Source organism: Chiroxiphia lanceolata, chromosome 15, assembly GCF_009829145.1.
Source record: "Chiroxiphia lanceolata isolate bChiLan1 chromosome 15, bChiLan1.pri, whole genome shotgun sequence".
NCBI lineage: Eukaryota > Metazoa > Chordata > Aves > Passeriformes > Pipridae > Chiroxiphia > Chiroxiphia lanceolata.
The window spans coordinates 10,723,353-10,743,285 of NC_045651.1; the positions used below are offsets into that span (position 1 = coordinate 10,723,353).

Below are 19,933 nucleotides of genomic sequence, written 5' to 3' on the forward strand. Positions count from 1 at the left end.
CCGGCCCCGCCCCGCCCGGGGCGGCCCCGCCCGCGGCGGCGGCGGCGCGAGGATGAGCGGGCGGCGGGTGGACGCCAAGGTGGTGCTGCTGGGGCAGGAGGGCGTGGGTAAGAGCAGCCTGGTGGAGCGCTGCGCCCACGGCCGCTTCCGCGCCGGGCCTTACCAGAACGTGAGTGACACACGGGCACCGGCAGCGCCGCCGCGGTGCTGCTGCGGCGCCTCCGCGGCATCGCGTCACCCGCGTCTGCCCGGGATGAGCCCCTTGTGTGGCCCGTCCGCGCGTCGGTGCCCTCGCTCCCCCACCGTGTCCCTCCACATCCCCGGGACGGTGTCCCCTCGTGTTGTCCCCCGCCATCCCCGGGATAGGACCCCTCCACCCCTCCTGCACTCGCGGGTCGGTCCCCTCGTTTCCCCACCGTGTCACCGGCGCGGTGCCTCCCACGTACCCACGACGGTGTCCCCCGCGTCGCTCTCATGTCCCCAGGGTGGTCCCTTCGTGTTCACCCCTCTCGGTCTCCGGGCTGGTGCCTTCCGTATCCTGCCCGTGCTCTCACCGTGTCTCTGGCAATGTGAGACCACATCCCTGGCACGATGTCCCCTCATATTGTCTCCCGTCATGCCCGGGCTGGAGCCCCTCCACATCCCTCCCATGCCCGTGGGTTGGTCCCCTTGTTTCCATACCCACTCCTCCTACGTTCCCGGGTGTGTTTCCCCGTGTTCCCGGGCCGGTTCCCAGCATGTTCCAAGGCCAGATGCTCCCGGCATCCCTGGGCCAGTCTCCACTGCTCCTCCTGCTTCACTTCCAGACGATTGGAGCTGCCTTCGTGGCCAAGGTGATGTCCGTGGGGGAGCAGACAGTGACCCTGGGCATCTGGGTAAGTGCAGAGAGGGCTGTGCTGACATCCCCTGGCTCATGGATCTCCAAGGGTCACCTGCCAAGCACTTCCTTGTGTCCCACAGGACACGGCCGGCTCGGAGCGCTACGAGGCCATGAGCCGCATCTACTACCGGGGGGCCCGGGCTGCCATTGTCTGCTATGGTAAGGGCATGGAGGATGGGGAGGTCCCAAGATCCTGGGACAGAGTGGTGGCAGCACTGGTGGGTTAGGCACTGAGGAAAGCGTTGGACAGACCCTGACCCCTCTCTCTCCCCAGATCTCACCGACAGTGGCAGTTTCCAGCGAGCCAAGTTCTGGGTGAACGAGCTGCAGAACTGCGAGGAGGTACAGGGGTGCTGGGGGGCTGCACAGCCTCACTGTGGGGCAGGGGGGCTGCTGGTAAAGACATGGGCACATCCCTCCCATCCCTCTCCCTGCCCCAGGGCTGCCGGATCTACCTGTGCGGCACCAAGTGTGACCTGCTGGAGGAGGACAGGAGGAAGCGGGGGATTGACTTCCATGATGTGCAGGACTACGCCGATGGTACAGCCACTGCTGGCCCGTCCTGGGGCTCCCGCAGCACAGGGGGTGGGGGGCATGGGGGGATGGATCTGTGTGCAAGGGGCTCTGCCCTTGCCCTGGGTCTGCAGCAGATCCGGTGGCACCAGGGCTCCGTGTGTGGTGAGGTGCCAGCTCTACCAGGGACCTCCCTGGACACAGCATGTCCTGACATGGGCAGGCACGTGGCCAGCTGGGCCAAGGGGCCAGGAACCCTGTCCTGGGTCCCTGCCAGCCCCCTGTCAGCAGCTGTGCCCGAGGGGTGACTCTGGGGGCAGCTGAGCCCTTGGGCCATATCCTGCACCTACAGCAAGTGCCAACCTGGACCCTTGTTTCAGAGATCAAAGCAGACCACTTTGAGACCTCCAGTAAGACGGGCCAGAGTGTGGGTGAGTAGCCCCTCGCTGGGGCCATGCCCTGGGCAGAGCAGGGCCAGGGGGCTCTGCCTGGTGGGGACACCCACACCCACTGTGCCACCTCTCCCCCCAGATGAGCTGTTCCAGAAGGTGGCCGAGGACTACGTCAACTTCTCCGCCTTCCAGGTGATGACAGGTGAGTAGGTAGGAGCTGTCCCTCCCCAGGCACCGTCTCCTGTGCCTCTGCTGAGTGTGGAGTATGAGCGATGGGGGGTCTGGCAGGGCCCTTCCTCACCTCTGCCCTGCTTGGGGCTGCTGCAGTTCTGTGGAGGTTGGGTCCCATCACAGCATCCTCGTCCCTGCTTAGGCCAGGCTTAGCATGTCCACCCAGCTGGGCCACGATGGCCTTTGGTGGCCAGGAGCCTCACTAGGTGGCAGGACTGGCTCAGCTCTTCACCAGGCCTGCCCCAGCGTGCTCAGCCTGGCTGCACCTCCCACCCTGGGCTGTGCCATTGCCTTGGGCTGTGCTGTGGCCCTGGGCCTTGCTGCTTCTCCACGGGGCACCAAACCCTCCTCATGGGACCTGCTGGGGCCCATGCCTGGGACCAGCAGCTTTGGGGCTGCCACACAACATTTTGTGACATGGATGTGCCAGCAGCCTGCCGCTCCTGCTCTCTTCCAGAGGACAAGAGTGTCAACCTGGGCCAGAGGAGCAGTCCCTACTTCTACAGCTGCTGCCACCACTGAGCCCTTGTGCCAAAAGGGAACTGCTGCTGCCAGCTGGGCAGCTGGCGCGCGCCGGATGCCTCCGGTGTTTTACCTGCTGTGTTTTAGCTGTTGGGGCCTGTCTGTGCCAGGGCACAAGGCCTGCGGACTGCTCTCCTCCTGGCATGTGGAGTGGCACAGGGCTGCCGTGCAGTGCCAGGATCTATGGACTGTCACCCCCAGGGACCCCCTCCCTGCCACCTGTGGCATTGGTGGGAGCTGCTGTGGCCGGTAACTTATTCTCTCGGAGATGCTCAATTCTTTGCAGATTTATTTAAGCGTCTTCTCTCAAGGTGTACAATGTAAATAAAATGCAATGTGGTCTGAGCCACCCCCTGTGCACGAGGCTTTTGGGGGTTTCCCATCCCTCCCCCGCCCCCCTTGGCAAGACAAACCACAAGAGGACATCGAGAGTAAAGTTAAACTTTACTTTACAGTAATTTTTCTTCTATATACAAAGAATTACAGTACATGTTCTGGGAGCACCTGGGCAGGGCAACCCTCTTTTCATTATAAGTTTCACATACACAGCCAACAGTCTAAGGGGAGCAAAATGAAAGTAATCAATGGTCCAAGACTCTCCCCTCTCCCTCTTCTAAAAATAATATACATGCTGGAAATATGTAGTTTTCTCTCACCTGCTCTGGCATTCCTGCTTAGAACTGACAGACGAGTCCCAGCCAGGGCTGAGCACCCCCATGTCCTCCCCTGCAGTGCTCTGGCTGGCCCCTGCCTTGGCTGGGCTCCTCAACTCCCAGTGCTTTTCCCTCTGGCTGAGCCTGTGGAACAGGACCCTGCAGGGAACCCCCATCCACTGCCACCCTGTGGGTAGCAGACCCTGGGGTGAAGGCAGCGAGGGGCTGCTCACACCAAGGTTCCCCCCACGAGCAAACCTCCTGCTCACAACTCCAGTGCAACTTAACGCTGCTGCTCTGAGTGCCCCACCCCTGTCTCTGGGCAGTGAGGAAGGGGCAGTGGGCAGCCACCCTCCCCAGGACCCCTGGCTAGTTGGCAGCCAGGACCCCAGCTGAGAGCATGTAGCACTGGAGGGCGGCAGGGGACATTCAAAGCCAGGCATGGGGACACGTTAAGTGTCTGGCAGAGCAGTGACCTCGGCACCACAGATATGTAGGGCTGGGAGTGCTGCTGCTGAAAGGCTTCCACCGTCCAGTTGCTCCCTGCCTGTGCCAGCCACTGCCAGCACATCCCACCTCCCACCCATGCCAGCCTGGGCCTTCAGCTCCAGCCACGCTCCACCTTGAGTCTCCCAGTGCTGCTGCTTTTCCATTTAACAAGTTCCCAGTGTCTAAAAAAATACACAAAACCCAGTTCCTTGAAGTCAACAACTTGGAAACATCAGAAAAAGAAACAAAGACTGAAACCAGCTCAGTACCAAACGGACACGAAGAACATGCAGTAGCGGATGCCTGCTTTGCTTCACATGGCTCCACTGGCTCCCCACGAGGCCCACTGGCACACTGGTTTGAGTCTCAAAACCCTCACAAATTGAAGGAACTGAGTCACACCTCATCCTGTTTCAGTCACACAGACCCAGCTCTATGGGGATGGGATTCAGCTGGCCAAGAAGTCTCAGCCTATGGGCCAGGAGCCGTGAGTCCAGCCCTACTGTGCTAAGCTGCCAACGGTTTACAATAGCACCACAATAGCCCAAGGGTTTTGCCAAGGGCAAACTGATTAAAACTTTACCTTGAAATAGGCCATAGCTACACCCATTTCTCAGATTTCCCTAGGAGGTAGATTCAGTGCTGTAGGGACTGTCCATCATCGCCACTCCTCCAGCCCAAGCTCATACAAGCTGTCCCCTGCACTGAGCTTTGCTTACATTGCTTTTGGAGGACCTGGAGCAGGAATCTTGCCTTTTCCCACCTCCTGCTAAGCAAGGGCACTGCCACCCCGCAGGTGAGACTCTTGCTGAAGCCAGGCACGTGGTGGAGCAGTCCCCAGGCTCCAGTGTCCCATGTCCCAGGCCCTGGGAGCCCCGAGCACCCATCAGGCCAGCCCGTGCTGCTGCAAGAGGTGCAGCCGTTGCTGCGAATGATACCAGTGTTATCACTCTCACAGGGGGGTAATTAGCACGGACAAAGCCTGGGAGATCGAACACAGCATCCCCCCTCCAGACTTTCAGAGTAGCTGCATGATTTGCCACTTTGCTTTAACACACACTGGCTGGCAAAGGCCAAAAGCCTCATCAGTAATTTAGGGCAAAGCACATTACAAGCAGGTTACAATTATGGTTATTCCAAACATCAAGCAAAATCAGAAGTTAAGGCTGAAATTAAAAATAAACGGAAGGTATTGAAGGTCTGAGGTTTCTCAAACAAACTCCCCCTGCCCTGTCAGAATGCTGCCTGTGGTGTCCAGGTAGAAGCAGGGTACCACCACAGTGTGCTCAGGCTAAATCACTGCCAAGGGCATCAGGGTTAGGGCTGCTTTTTCTTAATTTTTCTTCCTTTTTTTATTCACTGAAAGTGAGCTGAAGCTTTTCTAGCAACACATTATCCCACCTTAATTTGTTAAGGTCCTTTGGATTCAACCATCTCTCTTCTAAATTTTAACACCAGCCACACCTTCAGAGCCTCTGCCTACAGGGGTTTAACCCTGAATTAACACGTACTCCCATGGTACCACCCGGATACTTTGTGTATTGAAGTGAATCTGGTTCTTGGGGTTTTTTTTTGTTAAATAGGAAAAGTTTAACTTGAGAACAGCAATAAAGCAAGTTACCATCAGCTAGTCAGCATCTGGAAATGTGCAGTAGGTGATGATCCCTTACAGTGGTAGCTTTTCTGCTAGATTCACCAGAGCCCTGGCTGACAGTGGGCCCCAGCCCAGCACTGGGGAAGATAGGACAAGCCTGCTCCCCTCCTGCCCACAACATCCCACAGGTCCTGCAGTGGCTCCTCCTCTGCAACCCTCCTTGCCTGCCCGGGCACTTGAGTCCCTGACCACACTGCTACCGCTCACCAGAACTCCTCCATCACCAAAGGTCAACTAGGACTCTCTTGCCCACTGTGGAAATCCAACACTAAAGTTGGTCCTACTGTGGGATGGAAGCCAGGGCCACTGACCACAGCCCATTGCTCTGAGCAGGGGAAGTCAGGCTGTCCTGACAGCAAAGATGTTGACCAGCGAAGCGTTTGTATAGGAGCAAAGCCTTCATCCCCTTCAGAACCAAGGAGTCATTCCTACAAGCAGGAATGGGCTCAGGAACCTGGGAAGTTCCTGTGAGCCTCCCTGGGACTGCAGAGCTCTGAGCAGAAATAATTACACCCCTGACTCTGCTTCTACAGCACTCCTCAACAGTGAATCAACACAAGAGTCACCTCTCATCCACCTTGGGTGCAATTAGGGCTGACCTGAGATTTAGTGACCAGGTGATTGGATCCCTCCAATGCAACAAAAGAGCACCACAGCCTTGGCAGAAGCTGCAGCAAAGCTCCGAGCCCAGCAGGTTACTCTGTCACTGTTACTGTCCTCTACCTTGAAACTCCCCGTGATTCAAACTGACTGGACTCTGAAGGCAGCAATGAACTGCCGCAAACGAATCCAACTGCTTCGGCACAGACATCTCCCTCCTCCTCCAAGGCAGTGCTGCCACCACAGCAAGAGTCACGTCAAGTGCACAAGCCCACATTTCCTTCACCAGAGTTTTGCTGCCTAAAGTTCTTCCCCAGCTCCTGCTCCATGCCAGTGAGAGCAGCCTGGGTAGGGCAAGGCTGTTGGGACCTCTCTCCACACCTGGTCAGGCCTTGTCCATCTTGCTAAGGTGACCCAGCACTGCTGGACACTCCCATAAGCACCAGTACTCCATCTGAAAAGCCCCCCTGATCTGACAGAGCACCACCCAGGGCCCCAGTGAGGGTAAGGAGGGAAGAGGAGCTTCCTGACTTCCTCCTTCTGTGATGTTCCCCAACACCAACTTTACCAAGCAGCCTCCCAGCTATGCTGAAGTCAACCTTCCAACAGCAGCTGGAAGGTAGCAAGCTGGAAACCTGGATCCTCGTGGAAAAGGGAGACAAGAGGAGAGATGGGGTACAGTCAGCTGCAATGAAGAAGGCTGTGGGAAATGCCATGCAACAGTTTAATCCACATTCACTGTTCCAAACAAGCTTTTGGGTAAGCGCCTGCTGCGTGAAAGGCGGCTGCTGCCGTGAGCCTCACCCTGCTACATGAGCACACGATTTATAGAAGTGATCTTTTCAAACCTGCTCTCATGAGAATTCATTGAGAACTTCTCCATTTTACAGATTTAAAAAAGCCTGCACCAAAAATATTCACAGTTTATTTTTTCATGAAACAAGTAGCGAGTTAACACGTGACAATGCAAAGCGGAGGTGGACAGAGCAGTGCAGAGACCTCTCTGGTTACAGCGGGAGCTGGCTGGGCACCGGCACTGAGGGAACCCTACTTACACAATCTACATGACTAAGTCCAGCTCATGGGAAGGCTTATAAATGTAAATTCAAGATTTATTTTCCTTCTCACACATGATAAATACTTAATATACTGAACGTCATTACCTTTTTTTTTCTTTATTTTATAATTTTGTTTAAAAAAGTTAACGAATGCCCTTAAGATAATCTTCTCTCTCAATGGATCTGAGTTGTCCTGATTCCCTTTGTGGAGGAGTCACGCAGAAACATAAGCTGCTTGTATTTCCCCAGTTTCAGCAGCAAGCAGGAACTGACCTGCTAGTCTTCCCGGAAAAAAACAACATTTAACAAGTAAGTTTCCATAAGCCATAAAGCTTTTCCAAGCCGTGAGCTATTCTACAAAGGATCTGAAATGATTTGGACTAGAGAAGAGATGCACCATAGCACTGGTAATGTCCCCTCGTGCCCAGCACACCTGGCCTTTTCAGGAGGACGTTGTCTCAGGGTGCACAAATCAGGAAAGCAGAATAGATTGGGATTTGTCTCGGCACAGGTGTCTGCCTCCCTTCATAGAAAACTGCAAAGCTCATGACTGTCTGCTCTGGGAGCAGCAGGCACTTGCAAGCCAGGTGGGAACAAGGAAGCAAAGGGTCGGGTCCCTCCCATGTCGGAGGGAGAGGGTTGGCCTGGAGCTGAACACCTGGACCTGTGGATCAGCCTGGAAGGCTGATCCACCTGGAAGGAGAAGGATACACACACTGGAGCTGCGTGAGGGTCTGGTGGCAGCACAGAGATCCGAGGCTGCGGCCCCAGATCGGTGGAGCTCAGGCAAACCACAGAGGTAATGTGTTGTGAGAGTGGGAAAATGCTGGTCAGCAGTGGTTCCTTGGCAGGACACCGACCCCATCCAGCCCAGGCACTGCCACCAGGGAGGCCCATCCTCCTCCTCCTGCCTGCGAGGGTGCCGGTGGTCACAAGATGCTGCAGGCCCCTGGGACTCTACCACCTGCCCCACAAGCACCACGGCCAAGCCAACTTCTGCCTCCATGCTTGAATGAATGGCTTTCAGCAGGCCTAGTCTGGACACCAGCCTGATGACTACCAGGTACTAAAGATCTATTTTCACTGGAAAAGGGAGAAGAGGAAAAAAGAAAGCCAGCCAGCTGCTGGAGCCCACCATGTTCCAGTGTGAGAACTACAATTCAGTTGGAAGGACACACACGCGCGCACACACACACACACACTCACCCCAACACAGTCCAGTTAATTCAAGTCTCCTTTGGTTGTAGAAGAGTTAAGCCAGAAGCTGCCCAAGGGAAAGGTGTTGAGATGGGTCCCGATACAGCTACGGAACCCTTGCCTCTGCACGGTGCAGTGAGCGAGTCAGGTTTTGCTTGCTGCTGGCAATGCCAGCTGTGATGGGAACAGGTCCTGAACACGCCTGAGGCAAGGGGGGAAAGGACTGCTCAGTCCGCTGGCTCACGTTGAGACAGAAGTCAAGAAGAGACTGGATGGAAATTTGAAAGGGAGCACCACTCCCTTGCCAGGGCAGAGCTCAGCACCTCGGGGAACCCACTCTGCCCTGCTCCACTATTGCTGCTTTATGGATCACTACGTTTTCAAGGGCAGGAAAGCACTCCACATGTCCTGTGCTGAAGGATTAAGACACAAGAATGAAAACACTGCCAGACGGCTACTTCCAAGATCTCTTTTCCCTGACTTCCTCCAGATTTCCTCTTTCTCGGGCCTGGCCAGATGCAGCTCTGTACAAAGGAGCCTGAATGGACACTGCCTATTAATGGAGAAAACTGCACTGAGCGAGTGCAGGGGCTCCTCTCCCAGCTCACTGGAGATGATCCTTGTCCTTCAGCAAACCACACACACAGCACATCCCAGTGAACATACGGATAAACTTCACAAAGCAACGCCCTGCAGGGACAGAGACCTGGGCAGACAACACAAATCCCTTCCCTGCTTCTAGAGTCTGGCAAGGACATGCACCTGACTGCTCACCACCTGATCCTGAAACTTCTTCAGTCCCAGGGCAGCCTGACTGATCTCCTTCCTTTAAATGCAGTAACGAAAGCAAGGCCCCTGGCTGTACCCGGGAACCCACCTATGAATCAGACCTGGAGCTTGAACACGCTGGATCAGTAATGTGACCATTTCAATGGAATTGGAGATTTTCACCCAGAGTGGACTCTTTATTTCAGCTTTACCATTTGTTAAAGGAAGAGGAAAAGGTCACGGATGCTCTCTCCCTTTTGCCTGGGCCAGACTCAGGTTTAAGAGAATGTCCTTGCTCATGTCACGAGAGAATATGGATGGGATGTGCATGGGTTAGGGGCTGGGCTCAGGGAAGTGAATAAAAAAAAACAAAAGAAAGATTCCCCCTCCCTAAACATTAAACAACTGAAACCTGCCTCCCATATTTACCAACCTCACTTTGGCTCTGAGTCGGCCAACTCACGACAGACAGAATCCTGGTTACGGGCTAACGCTGTGTTTTGTTCAGGCAAAGGGTCCTGCCCCCGAGGAGTCTGTGCTTTTCCACCCAGCCAAGAAATCTGGTCAATTGTCTGAATGTTCGTGACAAGCCACTGCATCTGCTCTGGGGGCACCGGCGCTTCCCTGGCTGGCCGAGGGGTCTGCTCGAATGCACACAATCTCTCTGATGTCCACGGGGTCTGCTCTGCGGGGGCTGAGGCCACTTCCCAGCTGGGCTGAATGGTTGGCTCTGGTGGTTTCTCTGCTGTCCGGGAAGGCTGCTCAGCAGGCATCAGGGCTTTTGCAGTGGGCCAGTGGGTCTGCTCGTGCGTCTGTAGTTTCTCCGTAGGCCACGGTACTTGTCCAACGTGCGTCACTACCTTCCCAGCAGACCAAGAGATTTGCTCCCCAGCTAACATGGTCCTCTCTTTCTGCTGGGGATTCAGCTCCATGGCCGGAGGAGCTCCTCTCTCCTTCGGCTGAGCATTCTGGTCGACAGGTCGCAGCGCCTTCTCCGACAGCAACAGCCTTGGAGCTGATGCAGCCAGAGGCTTGTCCAAGGCTTGAGGCCGAGGAGCCACGGCAGCAGCCAGCTTGTCTGATGCCTGAGGCCACGGGGCTGTAAGAGCAAGAGGCCTCTCCAAGAGCTGAGGCCGAGACACCCCAGAGCTGAGAGCCTTTTCCAGAGGCAGGACCCGCAGGGCCCCGGAGTCAGCAGCCTTCTCTGGAGGCAGGGGTCGCAGCACCCCAGGGGAGAGAGCCTTTTGTGTGAGTGGGATCCGCAGGGCCCCAGAGCTCAGAGCCTTGTCCACAGGCAGGACGTGAGGCGACCGGGAGCCAGGGGCCTTCTCCGGCGTTAGGGGCCACGACACCCCTAAGCTGGGAGCCTTCTCTGTGGGCAGGATCCGTGGCATACCCAAGGCAGGAGCCTTCTCCGGAGTCAGGGGATGGGGTGACCCAGAGCTAGGAGCCTTCTCTGCGGCTGGGACCCGCATTGCAGTGGAGAAGGAGGCATTTTCTGGAGGCAGGGGTCGTGGCACTGCCGATCCAGGAGCCTTCTCTGCGGGCAGGATCCGTGAGACAGGGAAGTCGGGGACTTCTGCAATGGGCAGAGGCCACAGCACCTCAGGGCTGGAAGCCACCTCCAATACTGGGACCTGTGGCACCACAGAGCTGGGATCCTCTTCCACAGACTGTGGCTGTGGGCTCTGGGCAGAAGTGTCATCCAGCGGTTGGAGCTGATCGGCCTCGGGAGGCTCATCTGCTGGCTGGGACTGCAGCGTCCCCACCGTGGCGAGGAGTCTGTCAGACAGTGGAGGATGCAGGCATTTTGTGGGGAACTCATCCAGCAGCTCAGGCTGCTGGGTCCCGGTGTCAATGAGGGACTTGTCCGATAACTCCAAAACCCCGGGGGTGTCTGGAGGCTCGTCTGATAGCTGGAGCTGCAGGGCACCAGCAGTAACAAGCGACTCATCCAACGACTGTGGTGATCCCGGAGGAGATTTGCTCGGCAGCTGAGGCTGCGAGGCGTCACTGGAGGACTCATCCAGGGGCCAGAGCACCGCGTTGGTGGGAGGTTTGTCGGGCTGCTGAGGCCGCAGCGCTACGATGATGGGCTGCTTCTCTGACTGCAGCCTTAGGGACAGGGCGGCCTGGGGCTTGTCTGACGGCTGCAGGCGGAGTGACAGGGTGGTGGGAGGTTTGTCCGAAGGCTGCAGCCGGAGCGAGAGGGTGGTGGAGGGTTTGTTGGATGGCTTCAGCCTCAGTGACAAAGTGGCGGGGGGTTTATTTGATGGTGGCAGTCTCAGAGCCAGGGTGGCGGGTGGCTTGTCTGGTGAAGGCAGCCTGAGGGCCAGGGTAGTGGGGGGCTTGTTTGACGGCTGCAGCCTCAGGGCAAGGGTGGTGGGGGGCTTGTCTGATGACGGCAGCCTCAGCGCCAGGGTAGCAGGGGGCTTTTCTGGTGACTGCAGTCTGAGGGCCACAGACTGAGGTAGGCTGTCCAGGGTCTGAACGCTCAGGTCTGTGTCTGCCTCTGTTTCTACCTCTGCAGGCAGCTGCTCCGGTGGCTGGGTGTCCTCGCCATTAGTCAGGGTTTCTATGGGAGGCACATACTCACGAATTTCTCCTGGCTCTAGAGGGTGAGGCCCACAGGGATCGTGCTCCGTACAGCATAATCGTCCATCCAGCTTGGAGATGAAGAGCATTCCTTCCCGGTGCTGCTTGCAGAAGGACCTGGGGCACATCTCACAGAATGAAGCTGCTTCCTTACCGCACATATCACACTGATGCCATGGGCACTCCCATTTTCCTGCAGCACAGACATGGGAGAAAAGACACACCTTAGGAGTAGTACAAGGGGAAGAGACAAAGGCCTGCTGCAAAGTGAGCTCAGAGGAAAGTGGGAACACCTGTGTAATACTCTCATACAATTCTACATGTCCTCCTCAGTTTCCACCAGAACTCCAGGCTTGACGGGCAGGTAACAGGAACCTGCACTCTCAGAAGTGACAAGGGCAATGATAATCATGACAAACACAAGCCACGTCAGGTCAGACCAAAAGCCCATCTGGTTCCTGCACAACACAAACTAATAGGAGTGCCTAGAGAAGAGAAGACACCCCCAGCTTGCAAATCTCTGTGGCTCTGAATTCCAGACAACATCAGTGGTGTCTGTGCACAAAACCCAGTGGACCTTTTAAGTAGATGTGTCAGATTCATCTTTTAATTCTGTGTCAACAACCTCCCTTCCTGTTTATGAGAAAGAAGAAGCGAGAGAGCAGTGATCACAAGGGGTAAGTTCCTATTGTCTCTATACCCAAAGGCACCTTCCTTAACCTCTGTCCATGAAAAAACTACAGCTTAACACAAAGCTGCTCCCTTAGGAGCTCCACGTTCACAGTGAATCTATTGACCATCAGTATCAACGTCATCAAGAGATAAAAACCAACACTACTTCAGAGATTGCTGGCAGACACCACTTGGGCCAGAGCATTTCCCAGCCTCCCTGAACCAAACCCACGCAGCTGTGGCTACCAGCTCTTTTCCAGAGAGGCTGGTGTGTGGCCATTGGTCCCTGCACTTGTGCAACAGCAGCTCTCCACGCTGCTTTTCCCCTGGGGTTGAAGACTACACGTAGCATGTTTTTCCCCTCCTTTGAAGCCAGTCCAAGGCTTCTATTTCAGTCTCAAAATATGCACACTGCTTTTCTATGTCTTTTCCAGTTTTTCACCATTTTTTTCCAAGTGGGGATGTTTAACACTTCACATGGTTTCCCCCTTTCCTGGCTCACAATGCTGCAGTACAGGCTGCCACTGCTCCCCCTGCACCAGAAGCATCCCAGAGAGCCACACTCAACTCAGCTGGGCCACTGAAAAGACTTAGGACCGTCCTTATAGAGGTCATTTGTACAGATGGAAAATAAAAGGTCAAAACCTGCTAGTTTGTTGCAGGAAGGATCAATCCTATCATACCACTCTAATGATCTTTGACAGAATAAAAGGCCTAATGAATAAGCACTCTCTCCAGAGACAGCCCTGAGCTCTTGGAAGTAAGATCACACAATTAGCAACATGCAAACAAGCAGGAAATTCCAATTACTTGACAGCAATGCCCATGGCAGAGGAAACATTTCAAGTAGAAAGTGCTGAACCTTTCATATCTTGCCTGATACTCTGAGCAGCAGGCTATGGAAATCACAGCCTATGTGTAAAAAAAGTAAAATTGCTACAACTGACTGAAAACCATTCTCAAAAAACAGCTATCAATGGTCTTGTGGTAAACTGAGGAGGCATTTCAAACGACATCCTTCAGGATTATATTTTAATCTGTATTGTAATTTAAATTTCTAGAAGCAGAACAGCAAAATACTCTTACATAAACAGGTAGGTAACAACAAGGTACTGCAATAATCCAGTTGGACAGGCTCAGAATTTAACTGGACAGATGCTTTTGCATGAACAAGGTGTAATTATATGAAGACCAGTGTAGGATTGCAGGAGGAAGAAATAAAATAAATATGTGAAAAGGATCAAGTAAAAAACTCAAGAATGATAAAATAACAAACATCACATAAATATAAAAACTATTTTTGCAAAACAAGTCAAACATAATTTCCCAAGAAACTTTACGTAAAACACAAAATATAATTATTTTCTTCTGTCAGAGTTAGCAAGGCCTTGGGTGCAATGCTGATAAAATACTTTCACTCAGTTTTTAAAAATGTGTAGGCAAGTGGGATGCAGTCCAGAACAGACCAAGAATAAAAACTTTAAAATATAAGAGCTGCAATGAGAAGCTGTGTTGTATAAGCTGGAAAAGGAGCGAGACAATAATTTGTCTCAGTATGCAAAAAACCCGTATAATAGAGCTGGCAATCCTTTGTTTTTTCAAGTCAGGCTGTTAGGAGAAGCTTTTCAAGTGGAAAGCAGGAGAACAGGCTAAAGGCTGGATTCTCCTCTATTGGAGACTTTAAAGCACAGGAAAACTTGCCAGGATGTTACAGCACACGAAAATGTACAGAAAGGTATATTCAGGTGTATTCTCTCACCCTGCATGACAACATTCCATAGGGATATGACCTGCCCTCCCACTGGCTTTCACACTGCTTTGCTACAACTTGTTCAATGAGCCATCCAAGCTCTTCTGGAAAAACGCCCCATTCCCTCTAAAACTTAACACATGCACACATCTGATTTCCATCCTCTACAAAACACGGTCACCAGCCCTGGTACACCTCCTGCCAGATTACAACTGGAGGTGCTGGCTGCCCAGTTCTGGTTCTCATGGCACAGACAAACACTCTGCTGAGTGATTCTCCTGGCTGATACTTTCAGAGGCCACTTGGTTCCATGTTTCCCAGCCTCCAATCCGTTCAGCCTACAGAGCCGCACAGAGAATTTCTAACTGTGACAATGTTATCAGTATTAGATCAAAAGATCTGTAACCCCTCAAACAAATTACTTCTATGCAATTGCTGTTATTAACCAAATTTATTATCTTAGCAATAAAACTACATTAGGTTTGATGAGTTATTTTAGCTAAAAATGTACCATCTAGTATTATTTATACCCTTATAATTTAATTGTTGAGGCACTTAATCCCATATCAGCTTTTCCATCCTCCTGGCCTGGCAGACATTGGGCCAATTGGCCTACCAAGACTCAGGTCAGACTTTTCCCCTTTCTGAGCATTGGTTAAACCTGAACACTCAAAGTTTGCAGGAACTTCACACTGAAACACTGCCCTCAGCTCCCTTACAACTTTTAAATGCAACTTAAGTCTTTCCGTCTAAGAGATGTTATTTTACACCTCCTGAGCTACTAATGAACTCAAATCTGTTTTATTGCTCATATAGGGAGCCTGTTTCTTTCTCTGCACCCAAATAGAAGTACTTTTTATTTCAAATTTCTGCCCTCACTTCACCACAAACTAGGATATGCTTTGATACTGTTCTCTCAACTACAAACTCATGGCTACTGAGACACCTAACAGACTCATTTTTAACCCCTATTTTCCACCAGTGCTTCTCCTCACCTTTCAACTCACTCAACTGACTTCAACTTTGGGAAAATGGCCAATATGAGGATCAATACCTCAACTATTGTTGGGGCTGTGCTCTGCCAGGCCCATGGATGGGGTCAACTCACAAACACCATTTTTTAGGCAAGGACCAGCTCCCCCTTCAGCAATTAGTCCACCTTTTTCTGGTCACAGTGGGGTGCAAACCAGGGTTGTGTCATTTGAGCCACGAGGTCTGTTCAAGTGAGAAAGATTTTTCCAAATTTTAAGATGCTGTGACTCAAGTGCAAGATGATGAGCAGCGCCTGGGCCACCTCGAGCCAACAGTGTGACCCAAGCAGAGCCCAGCCATGCAGAGCACTGACCTGCAGGTCTCTTGGTCAGGTTGAGGCAGTCTGCATGGTACACCTTGGGGCAGCCTGACTTCTTACAAGAAACCAGCTGCCCTCCGTCCCCACAGCTGAAACACTCGTCCTCTCGCTCCTTCATCACCTCCGCCTGCGACCTGCGCTTCATCTGCGGCCGCCTCTTCAGCTTCTTGGACTTCTCCTCGGTGAGGCTGGGCTGGCTCTGTGGGCAAAACAACCTTGGTTACTGCAGGACTCTGCCCCTTCCACCTGCTCCCTTCCTGCTGCAGGAGAAAACTGCAAACCCTGTCAACAGAAACCCCACTGCCATACATGAAACCTGTGCAGAACCTCTAGTGCTGCTTGATATTTGGCAACCAATTCACTACAGCAAACAGCTCTCAGCTATTTTGAAAAGCACCAAAGCCTGGTTCACAACATGGGATATACACAATTAGCAACAGCAGAATGACAAGTTGGGGCTGCCTGGTGTCACTGAGCTCGTGCCACCTCTCACAGACTCTTCAGGTCCTCAGTCAAAGCAGTCAGATCTCCTTGTACCCACGACTCACGAGGAGTCTCATGAGGACCTTCCTGCACTTTCTGATGTTCATCATTTCTCTATTTTCAGTCTGAATTTATCTGTGATCAGTTTATTCTTGTGTCAACACTGCTCTTTTCCACCAGAATCACGGAATCGTTTAGGTTGGAAAAGACCTCCAAGATCATTGAGTCCAACCTTTGTAGTTTTTCTGTCTCCCTGAAGTAACCTCTGGGACACACTCCCCTTTTCACAAAGTGAAACTTTCAATCTCCATGCTCAGTCTTCCCAATGGCTTTTCTCTGCCAATATTGAGTTTATTTATCCCAAACGAAAGTTACAGAATTACACATGCTACTTCAGATGGCACCTCACAGGCTGTGTACAATGACATCAACACTTCCCCAAAGCACTGCTCACATTTGCCTTTTCCATAGCTGCGTCACACCACAGCTCAGTCCTGCAGCAGCTGAGCTGCAGAATGGCTCCTTCTCGGCCATGAGTGCTCAGCCATGACCTTCTCATGGCAGAGTTATTTCTGCTGTTACTCTCCAGGTGTGTACTATGGCATATCCAATCTCTGAACTCCATTTCTTTGCAACTGCCCCATCCTCTCACTCTCCCACATCGATGACAACCGACACATTCACGTCATCAGTACAGTTAAATTATAGACATATAAGGAAATAACTACAACTGGTCTCAAGACAGGCAACTAAATGGCTTAAGTGTTCTTCTCTGGCCTAAGGCTTCCTCCAACACTGCTCCCCCACTCCCCCTTCAAGCCTGGTCCTCAGACCGCTCCTAACCTCCTCTCCAGGACAAGCCTCCCCTTGTGCCAAACACTCAGCTCCACAAAGACGATCCAGTCTTGACTTTATCAAAGCACTATCAGTTTAGTTTATCTAAGCAGACATGAGCTAAATTTTGTGCCGTTTTCTACATCTCTTCGTGTTCAAATATGCATTCTCCATGCAGGACATCTCTGTGTGCTGAAACAATGACTACAAGGCTACTTTTGCATCCTTTCTTCTGCATAAATATTGGGCACTATTTGCATCACCAGAACCACCAAAAGATTTAAAAGCCTTGGTCTCTAGACCTATAACTTCAGAACTCTGCAGAGTTGGCTATCTAGCTTTCCTGCCACCAAGGATTTACATCTCTAAATTGTTTCCTTCCTCCTCACATGTGGATCTTACTGTTTTTATACCACCATTCCCCCTGACAATGGGGACAAGCCAGTCCTTTCTTATCACTAAAAATGCAGGCACTGAAATGCCTCCACCTAAACTATTCCCACCTATTCTCAGGGTCTAGTTCCTTGGCCATCTAATTACAAAGAGAACAAGAAAATCCCTTCACAGCTAATTTGAATGTCTAAGAGAGGTCTAACAGCTGGACTAAGCAATTCCACTTGCTCCCTGCAGTACAATAGACTCCTAAGCATTCTTCCACGCTCCCAGTTAGAAAGGGCACTTTCAAGAGTGAACTTGAGTATAATCAGTTTTGTCTTGCTATGTCTTCGGGAAGCTTAAAAATGCGTCTATTGTGGTAGGAATTAAAAAAAACACCACCAACAAAAAACCCCAAGGTCCTGTTTTCTAGGTATTGTTTCTTAGCCCATCTCATCAAGATGGAATGAGTCGCCTCAGACACCACAATGGAACATTAATGCCAACTAAAGGGCACCTTCCTCTGATTTCCATCATGCAACCTGCAATTTCAAGGCAAAAATGACAGTCAAACCATGTATAACACAGGAGCAGCACAAAATCAATTGAACTTTAAATCGCAACCTGAAAAAGAACTAAAATACATCAGATGTGTATTTCACCTCATCTGTCAACTTCTGAAGACATCCATTTTTTATTTTTATAAGTTAATTTTTCTGCAGAACTAATCTCCCTGGAGAATTCACAAAACCTTCCCTAGATATTGACAGGGCTGAACAACTGTGCTGCTCGAGTTTTAACCCTTAACTGTCGGCACGCCAGAATCCACATGCCAGAGCAGAAGGATTACAGACTGATTTGGTCTTGCACTTGAAACAAACCAACAGCTGAGACATAGATTTAGCGGGTGACAGCTGGGAACTTGGCCAACTGCTCCTGTTATTTCCTTTTCCCAGTGAGAACCAGCTCACACAAGGAGGTAATTGAAATCAATTCCTGTTACTGCAACATTACAAAGTTGCAAATCGAAGCTCTCAAAAAGTCGGTGTGTTCTAAAAACTGGTGATTTTTCTACTACAGGTATGGCAAATTTCTTATTTCTGTCTGATGTGTAAACTTTGGTTACTAAATTAAAAGCAGGATAAACCCAGGAACTTTACTGCAACAAAGACAGTGAGGTAGGAGCCTTCTGGCTCTAAAGCAACTCCAGCCTGAAGGAATGTGCATTTGCTGGCCTTTCATGCATGTTCACAATTTACTCAGCACTTTACTTTGGGAAATGAACTGAGTTGTATTTTCTTAGTTATCTGATGAAGTCTATCCCATGCCTGTCCTTTGCTCCTCTAGTGCAATGGAAACTGCCATGACAAGAAGCAGAAAATTCTGAAAAAAATCTTCCAGATACTTTTTTGCTGTAAAATAAAATTTCCCGTCGTTATTTATAGCAACTCTGATAATTGAAGTATAAGATCTGCTATCTCAAAATGAAAGCTTGAATATTTAACTCATTTCAAGCAGCGCTCTCATAGCCACACTGAAACAGGATTAACTCTGGGATCTGAAATCTCTGCAACAAACATACAGGTCTATGCAAAGAGGTGATGTGGGAGAACAAAAGCTTAAAGGATGCACCATACCTTTGGCCTTACTCCTAGGAAGCCACTGCAATTTGGGGCACCACATTTACAAACGGTCTTTCCATTTCCCAGACACTCCAGATTGTAGTTGAAAGTCAGCTCAGTCCCTGGCACAAAAGCAGATCAAAACCAAGCAAGTTGGAATGAACTACATTTTAATGCTGAAGTAAAAGCACTTAACGTAATATAAATGTCACAGAAGGCTGTCACCACTATACAAGGACACCAAACTCTTAATCATCCCAGAGATCTTTGTGGATAGAAAATTCAGTGAAACTCCACACTTGTAGCACATATTACAGCTAAAAAGGATCCACCCTGTAGCAGGGCCATTTCTTGTCCTTGTAAATCAGAACCACAAACCTCCATTGATACCATGGCTCTTTGTGTTTCATTATGTCAGTGCTGGTGTTAAGTCTCATGAATGCCTACATGGAACCAAAAATTAAATCTCTTCCCAGGGAGCTACAAACCCTCCCTTTTTCATTACAGAACCCCCCCAGGGTTAACTGCAGGCACTGACAGAGTGCAGCTCCTTACCAGCTTTGATATTTACAAGTGCGAAGAGCCCCACTCGTGTGTCGCCGTTCACACACCATTTCTGAGTCTCACAGTTGGGCTGGCAGCAATGGTTCATGAACCGAGCGTAGTTGCCCTTTGGCCCAGCATCAATGATTCGATCCTGGAATTGAAAAAAAGCCCAGAAAACCACATTTTAATCAACTGTCATTTCCTGCACTGACATTTCTGGTCAGCGCTGGCAGATCATATGGAACTACAGTCTCCTGCACATTATCTTCCTCTTAAAAGACACACAGGTTCCAGAACAGCCAAGACAGTGTTACTGCTGCTTTCTGGGAAGCAAGCTCTCCCTGTAGTGTCAATACTGGATAAACACCACCCCAACATTTCCAAGGCAGTGCCTGTGGTTCCAGGCCCCAACTTCTGCTTAAAAACAAAATACCAGTTCCTATTTCTTGCACGTCATTGTATAGAAGGAAAACAGGAACAGTATGTAAAACAAGGTACACTTGTGTACAGCACACTGCCATGTGTTAGACTGTGCTGGACAGGGAAGCTGCAACTGAGATTTGCTTTTGTAATAATGAGGGACATTAACACTTGAGTTTGCCCCTGATCTCACCCATCAGCCAGACAAGGAGAACAAGATAGGGTGAGTGCGAACTTCCAGCAAGACAGAGAGGAGAGACAGAAAACAATCACAGTTATCCTGTCCCTCACTTGACAGCTCTTTTCCATGCTTGCTTTCATGGTTTCC

The 19,933-nt window shown here is 51.2% G+C and overlaps 2 protein-coding genes across 5 annotated transcripts in view; one reads left to right on the plus strand and one right to left on the minus strand.

The window, feature by feature from the left end:
• The first annotated feature begins 7 nt into the window (after positions 1-7).
• On the plus strand, positions 8-2,883 carry RAB24 (RAB24, member RAS oncogene family). The gene is made up of 8 exons (XM_032703340.1): positions 8-169; positions 807-875; positions 961-1,039; positions 1,155-1,222; positions 1,321-1,420; positions 1,774-1,824; positions 1,925-1,987; positions 2,474-2,883. Exons 1-8 carry the CDS (start codon positions 53-55, stop codon positions 2,536-2,538), a joined length of 612 nt encoding a protein of 203 aa, XP_032559231.1. The 5' UTR covers positions 8-52; the 3' UTR covers positions 2,539-2,883.
• An 80-nt stretch (positions 2,884-2,963) lies between these two features.
• The window catches only part of NSD1 (nuclear receptor binding SET domain protein 1), a 62,221-nt gene continuing 45,251 nt past the window's right edge, over positions 2,964-19,933 (minus strand). For 2 of the 4 annotated variants that reach the window (XM_032703317.1, XM_032703316.1), the window contains exons 18-21: positions 19,195-19,336; positions 18,655-18,761; positions 15,320-15,524; positions 2,964-11,745 (exon numbers count right to left, since the gene is read on the minus strand). In XM_032703317.1, coding sequence (XP_032559208.1) covers positions 9,392-11,745; positions 15,320-15,524; positions 18,655-18,761; positions 19,195-19,336 — 2,808 coding nt within the window. In that variant the 3' untranslated portion in view covers positions 2,964-9,391. The remainder of the gene's footprint in view (positions 11,746-15,319; positions 15,525-18,654; positions 18,762-19,194; positions 19,337-19,933) is intronic. The other 2 variants (XM_032703315.1, XM_032703314.1) reach the window with 2 other exon arrangements.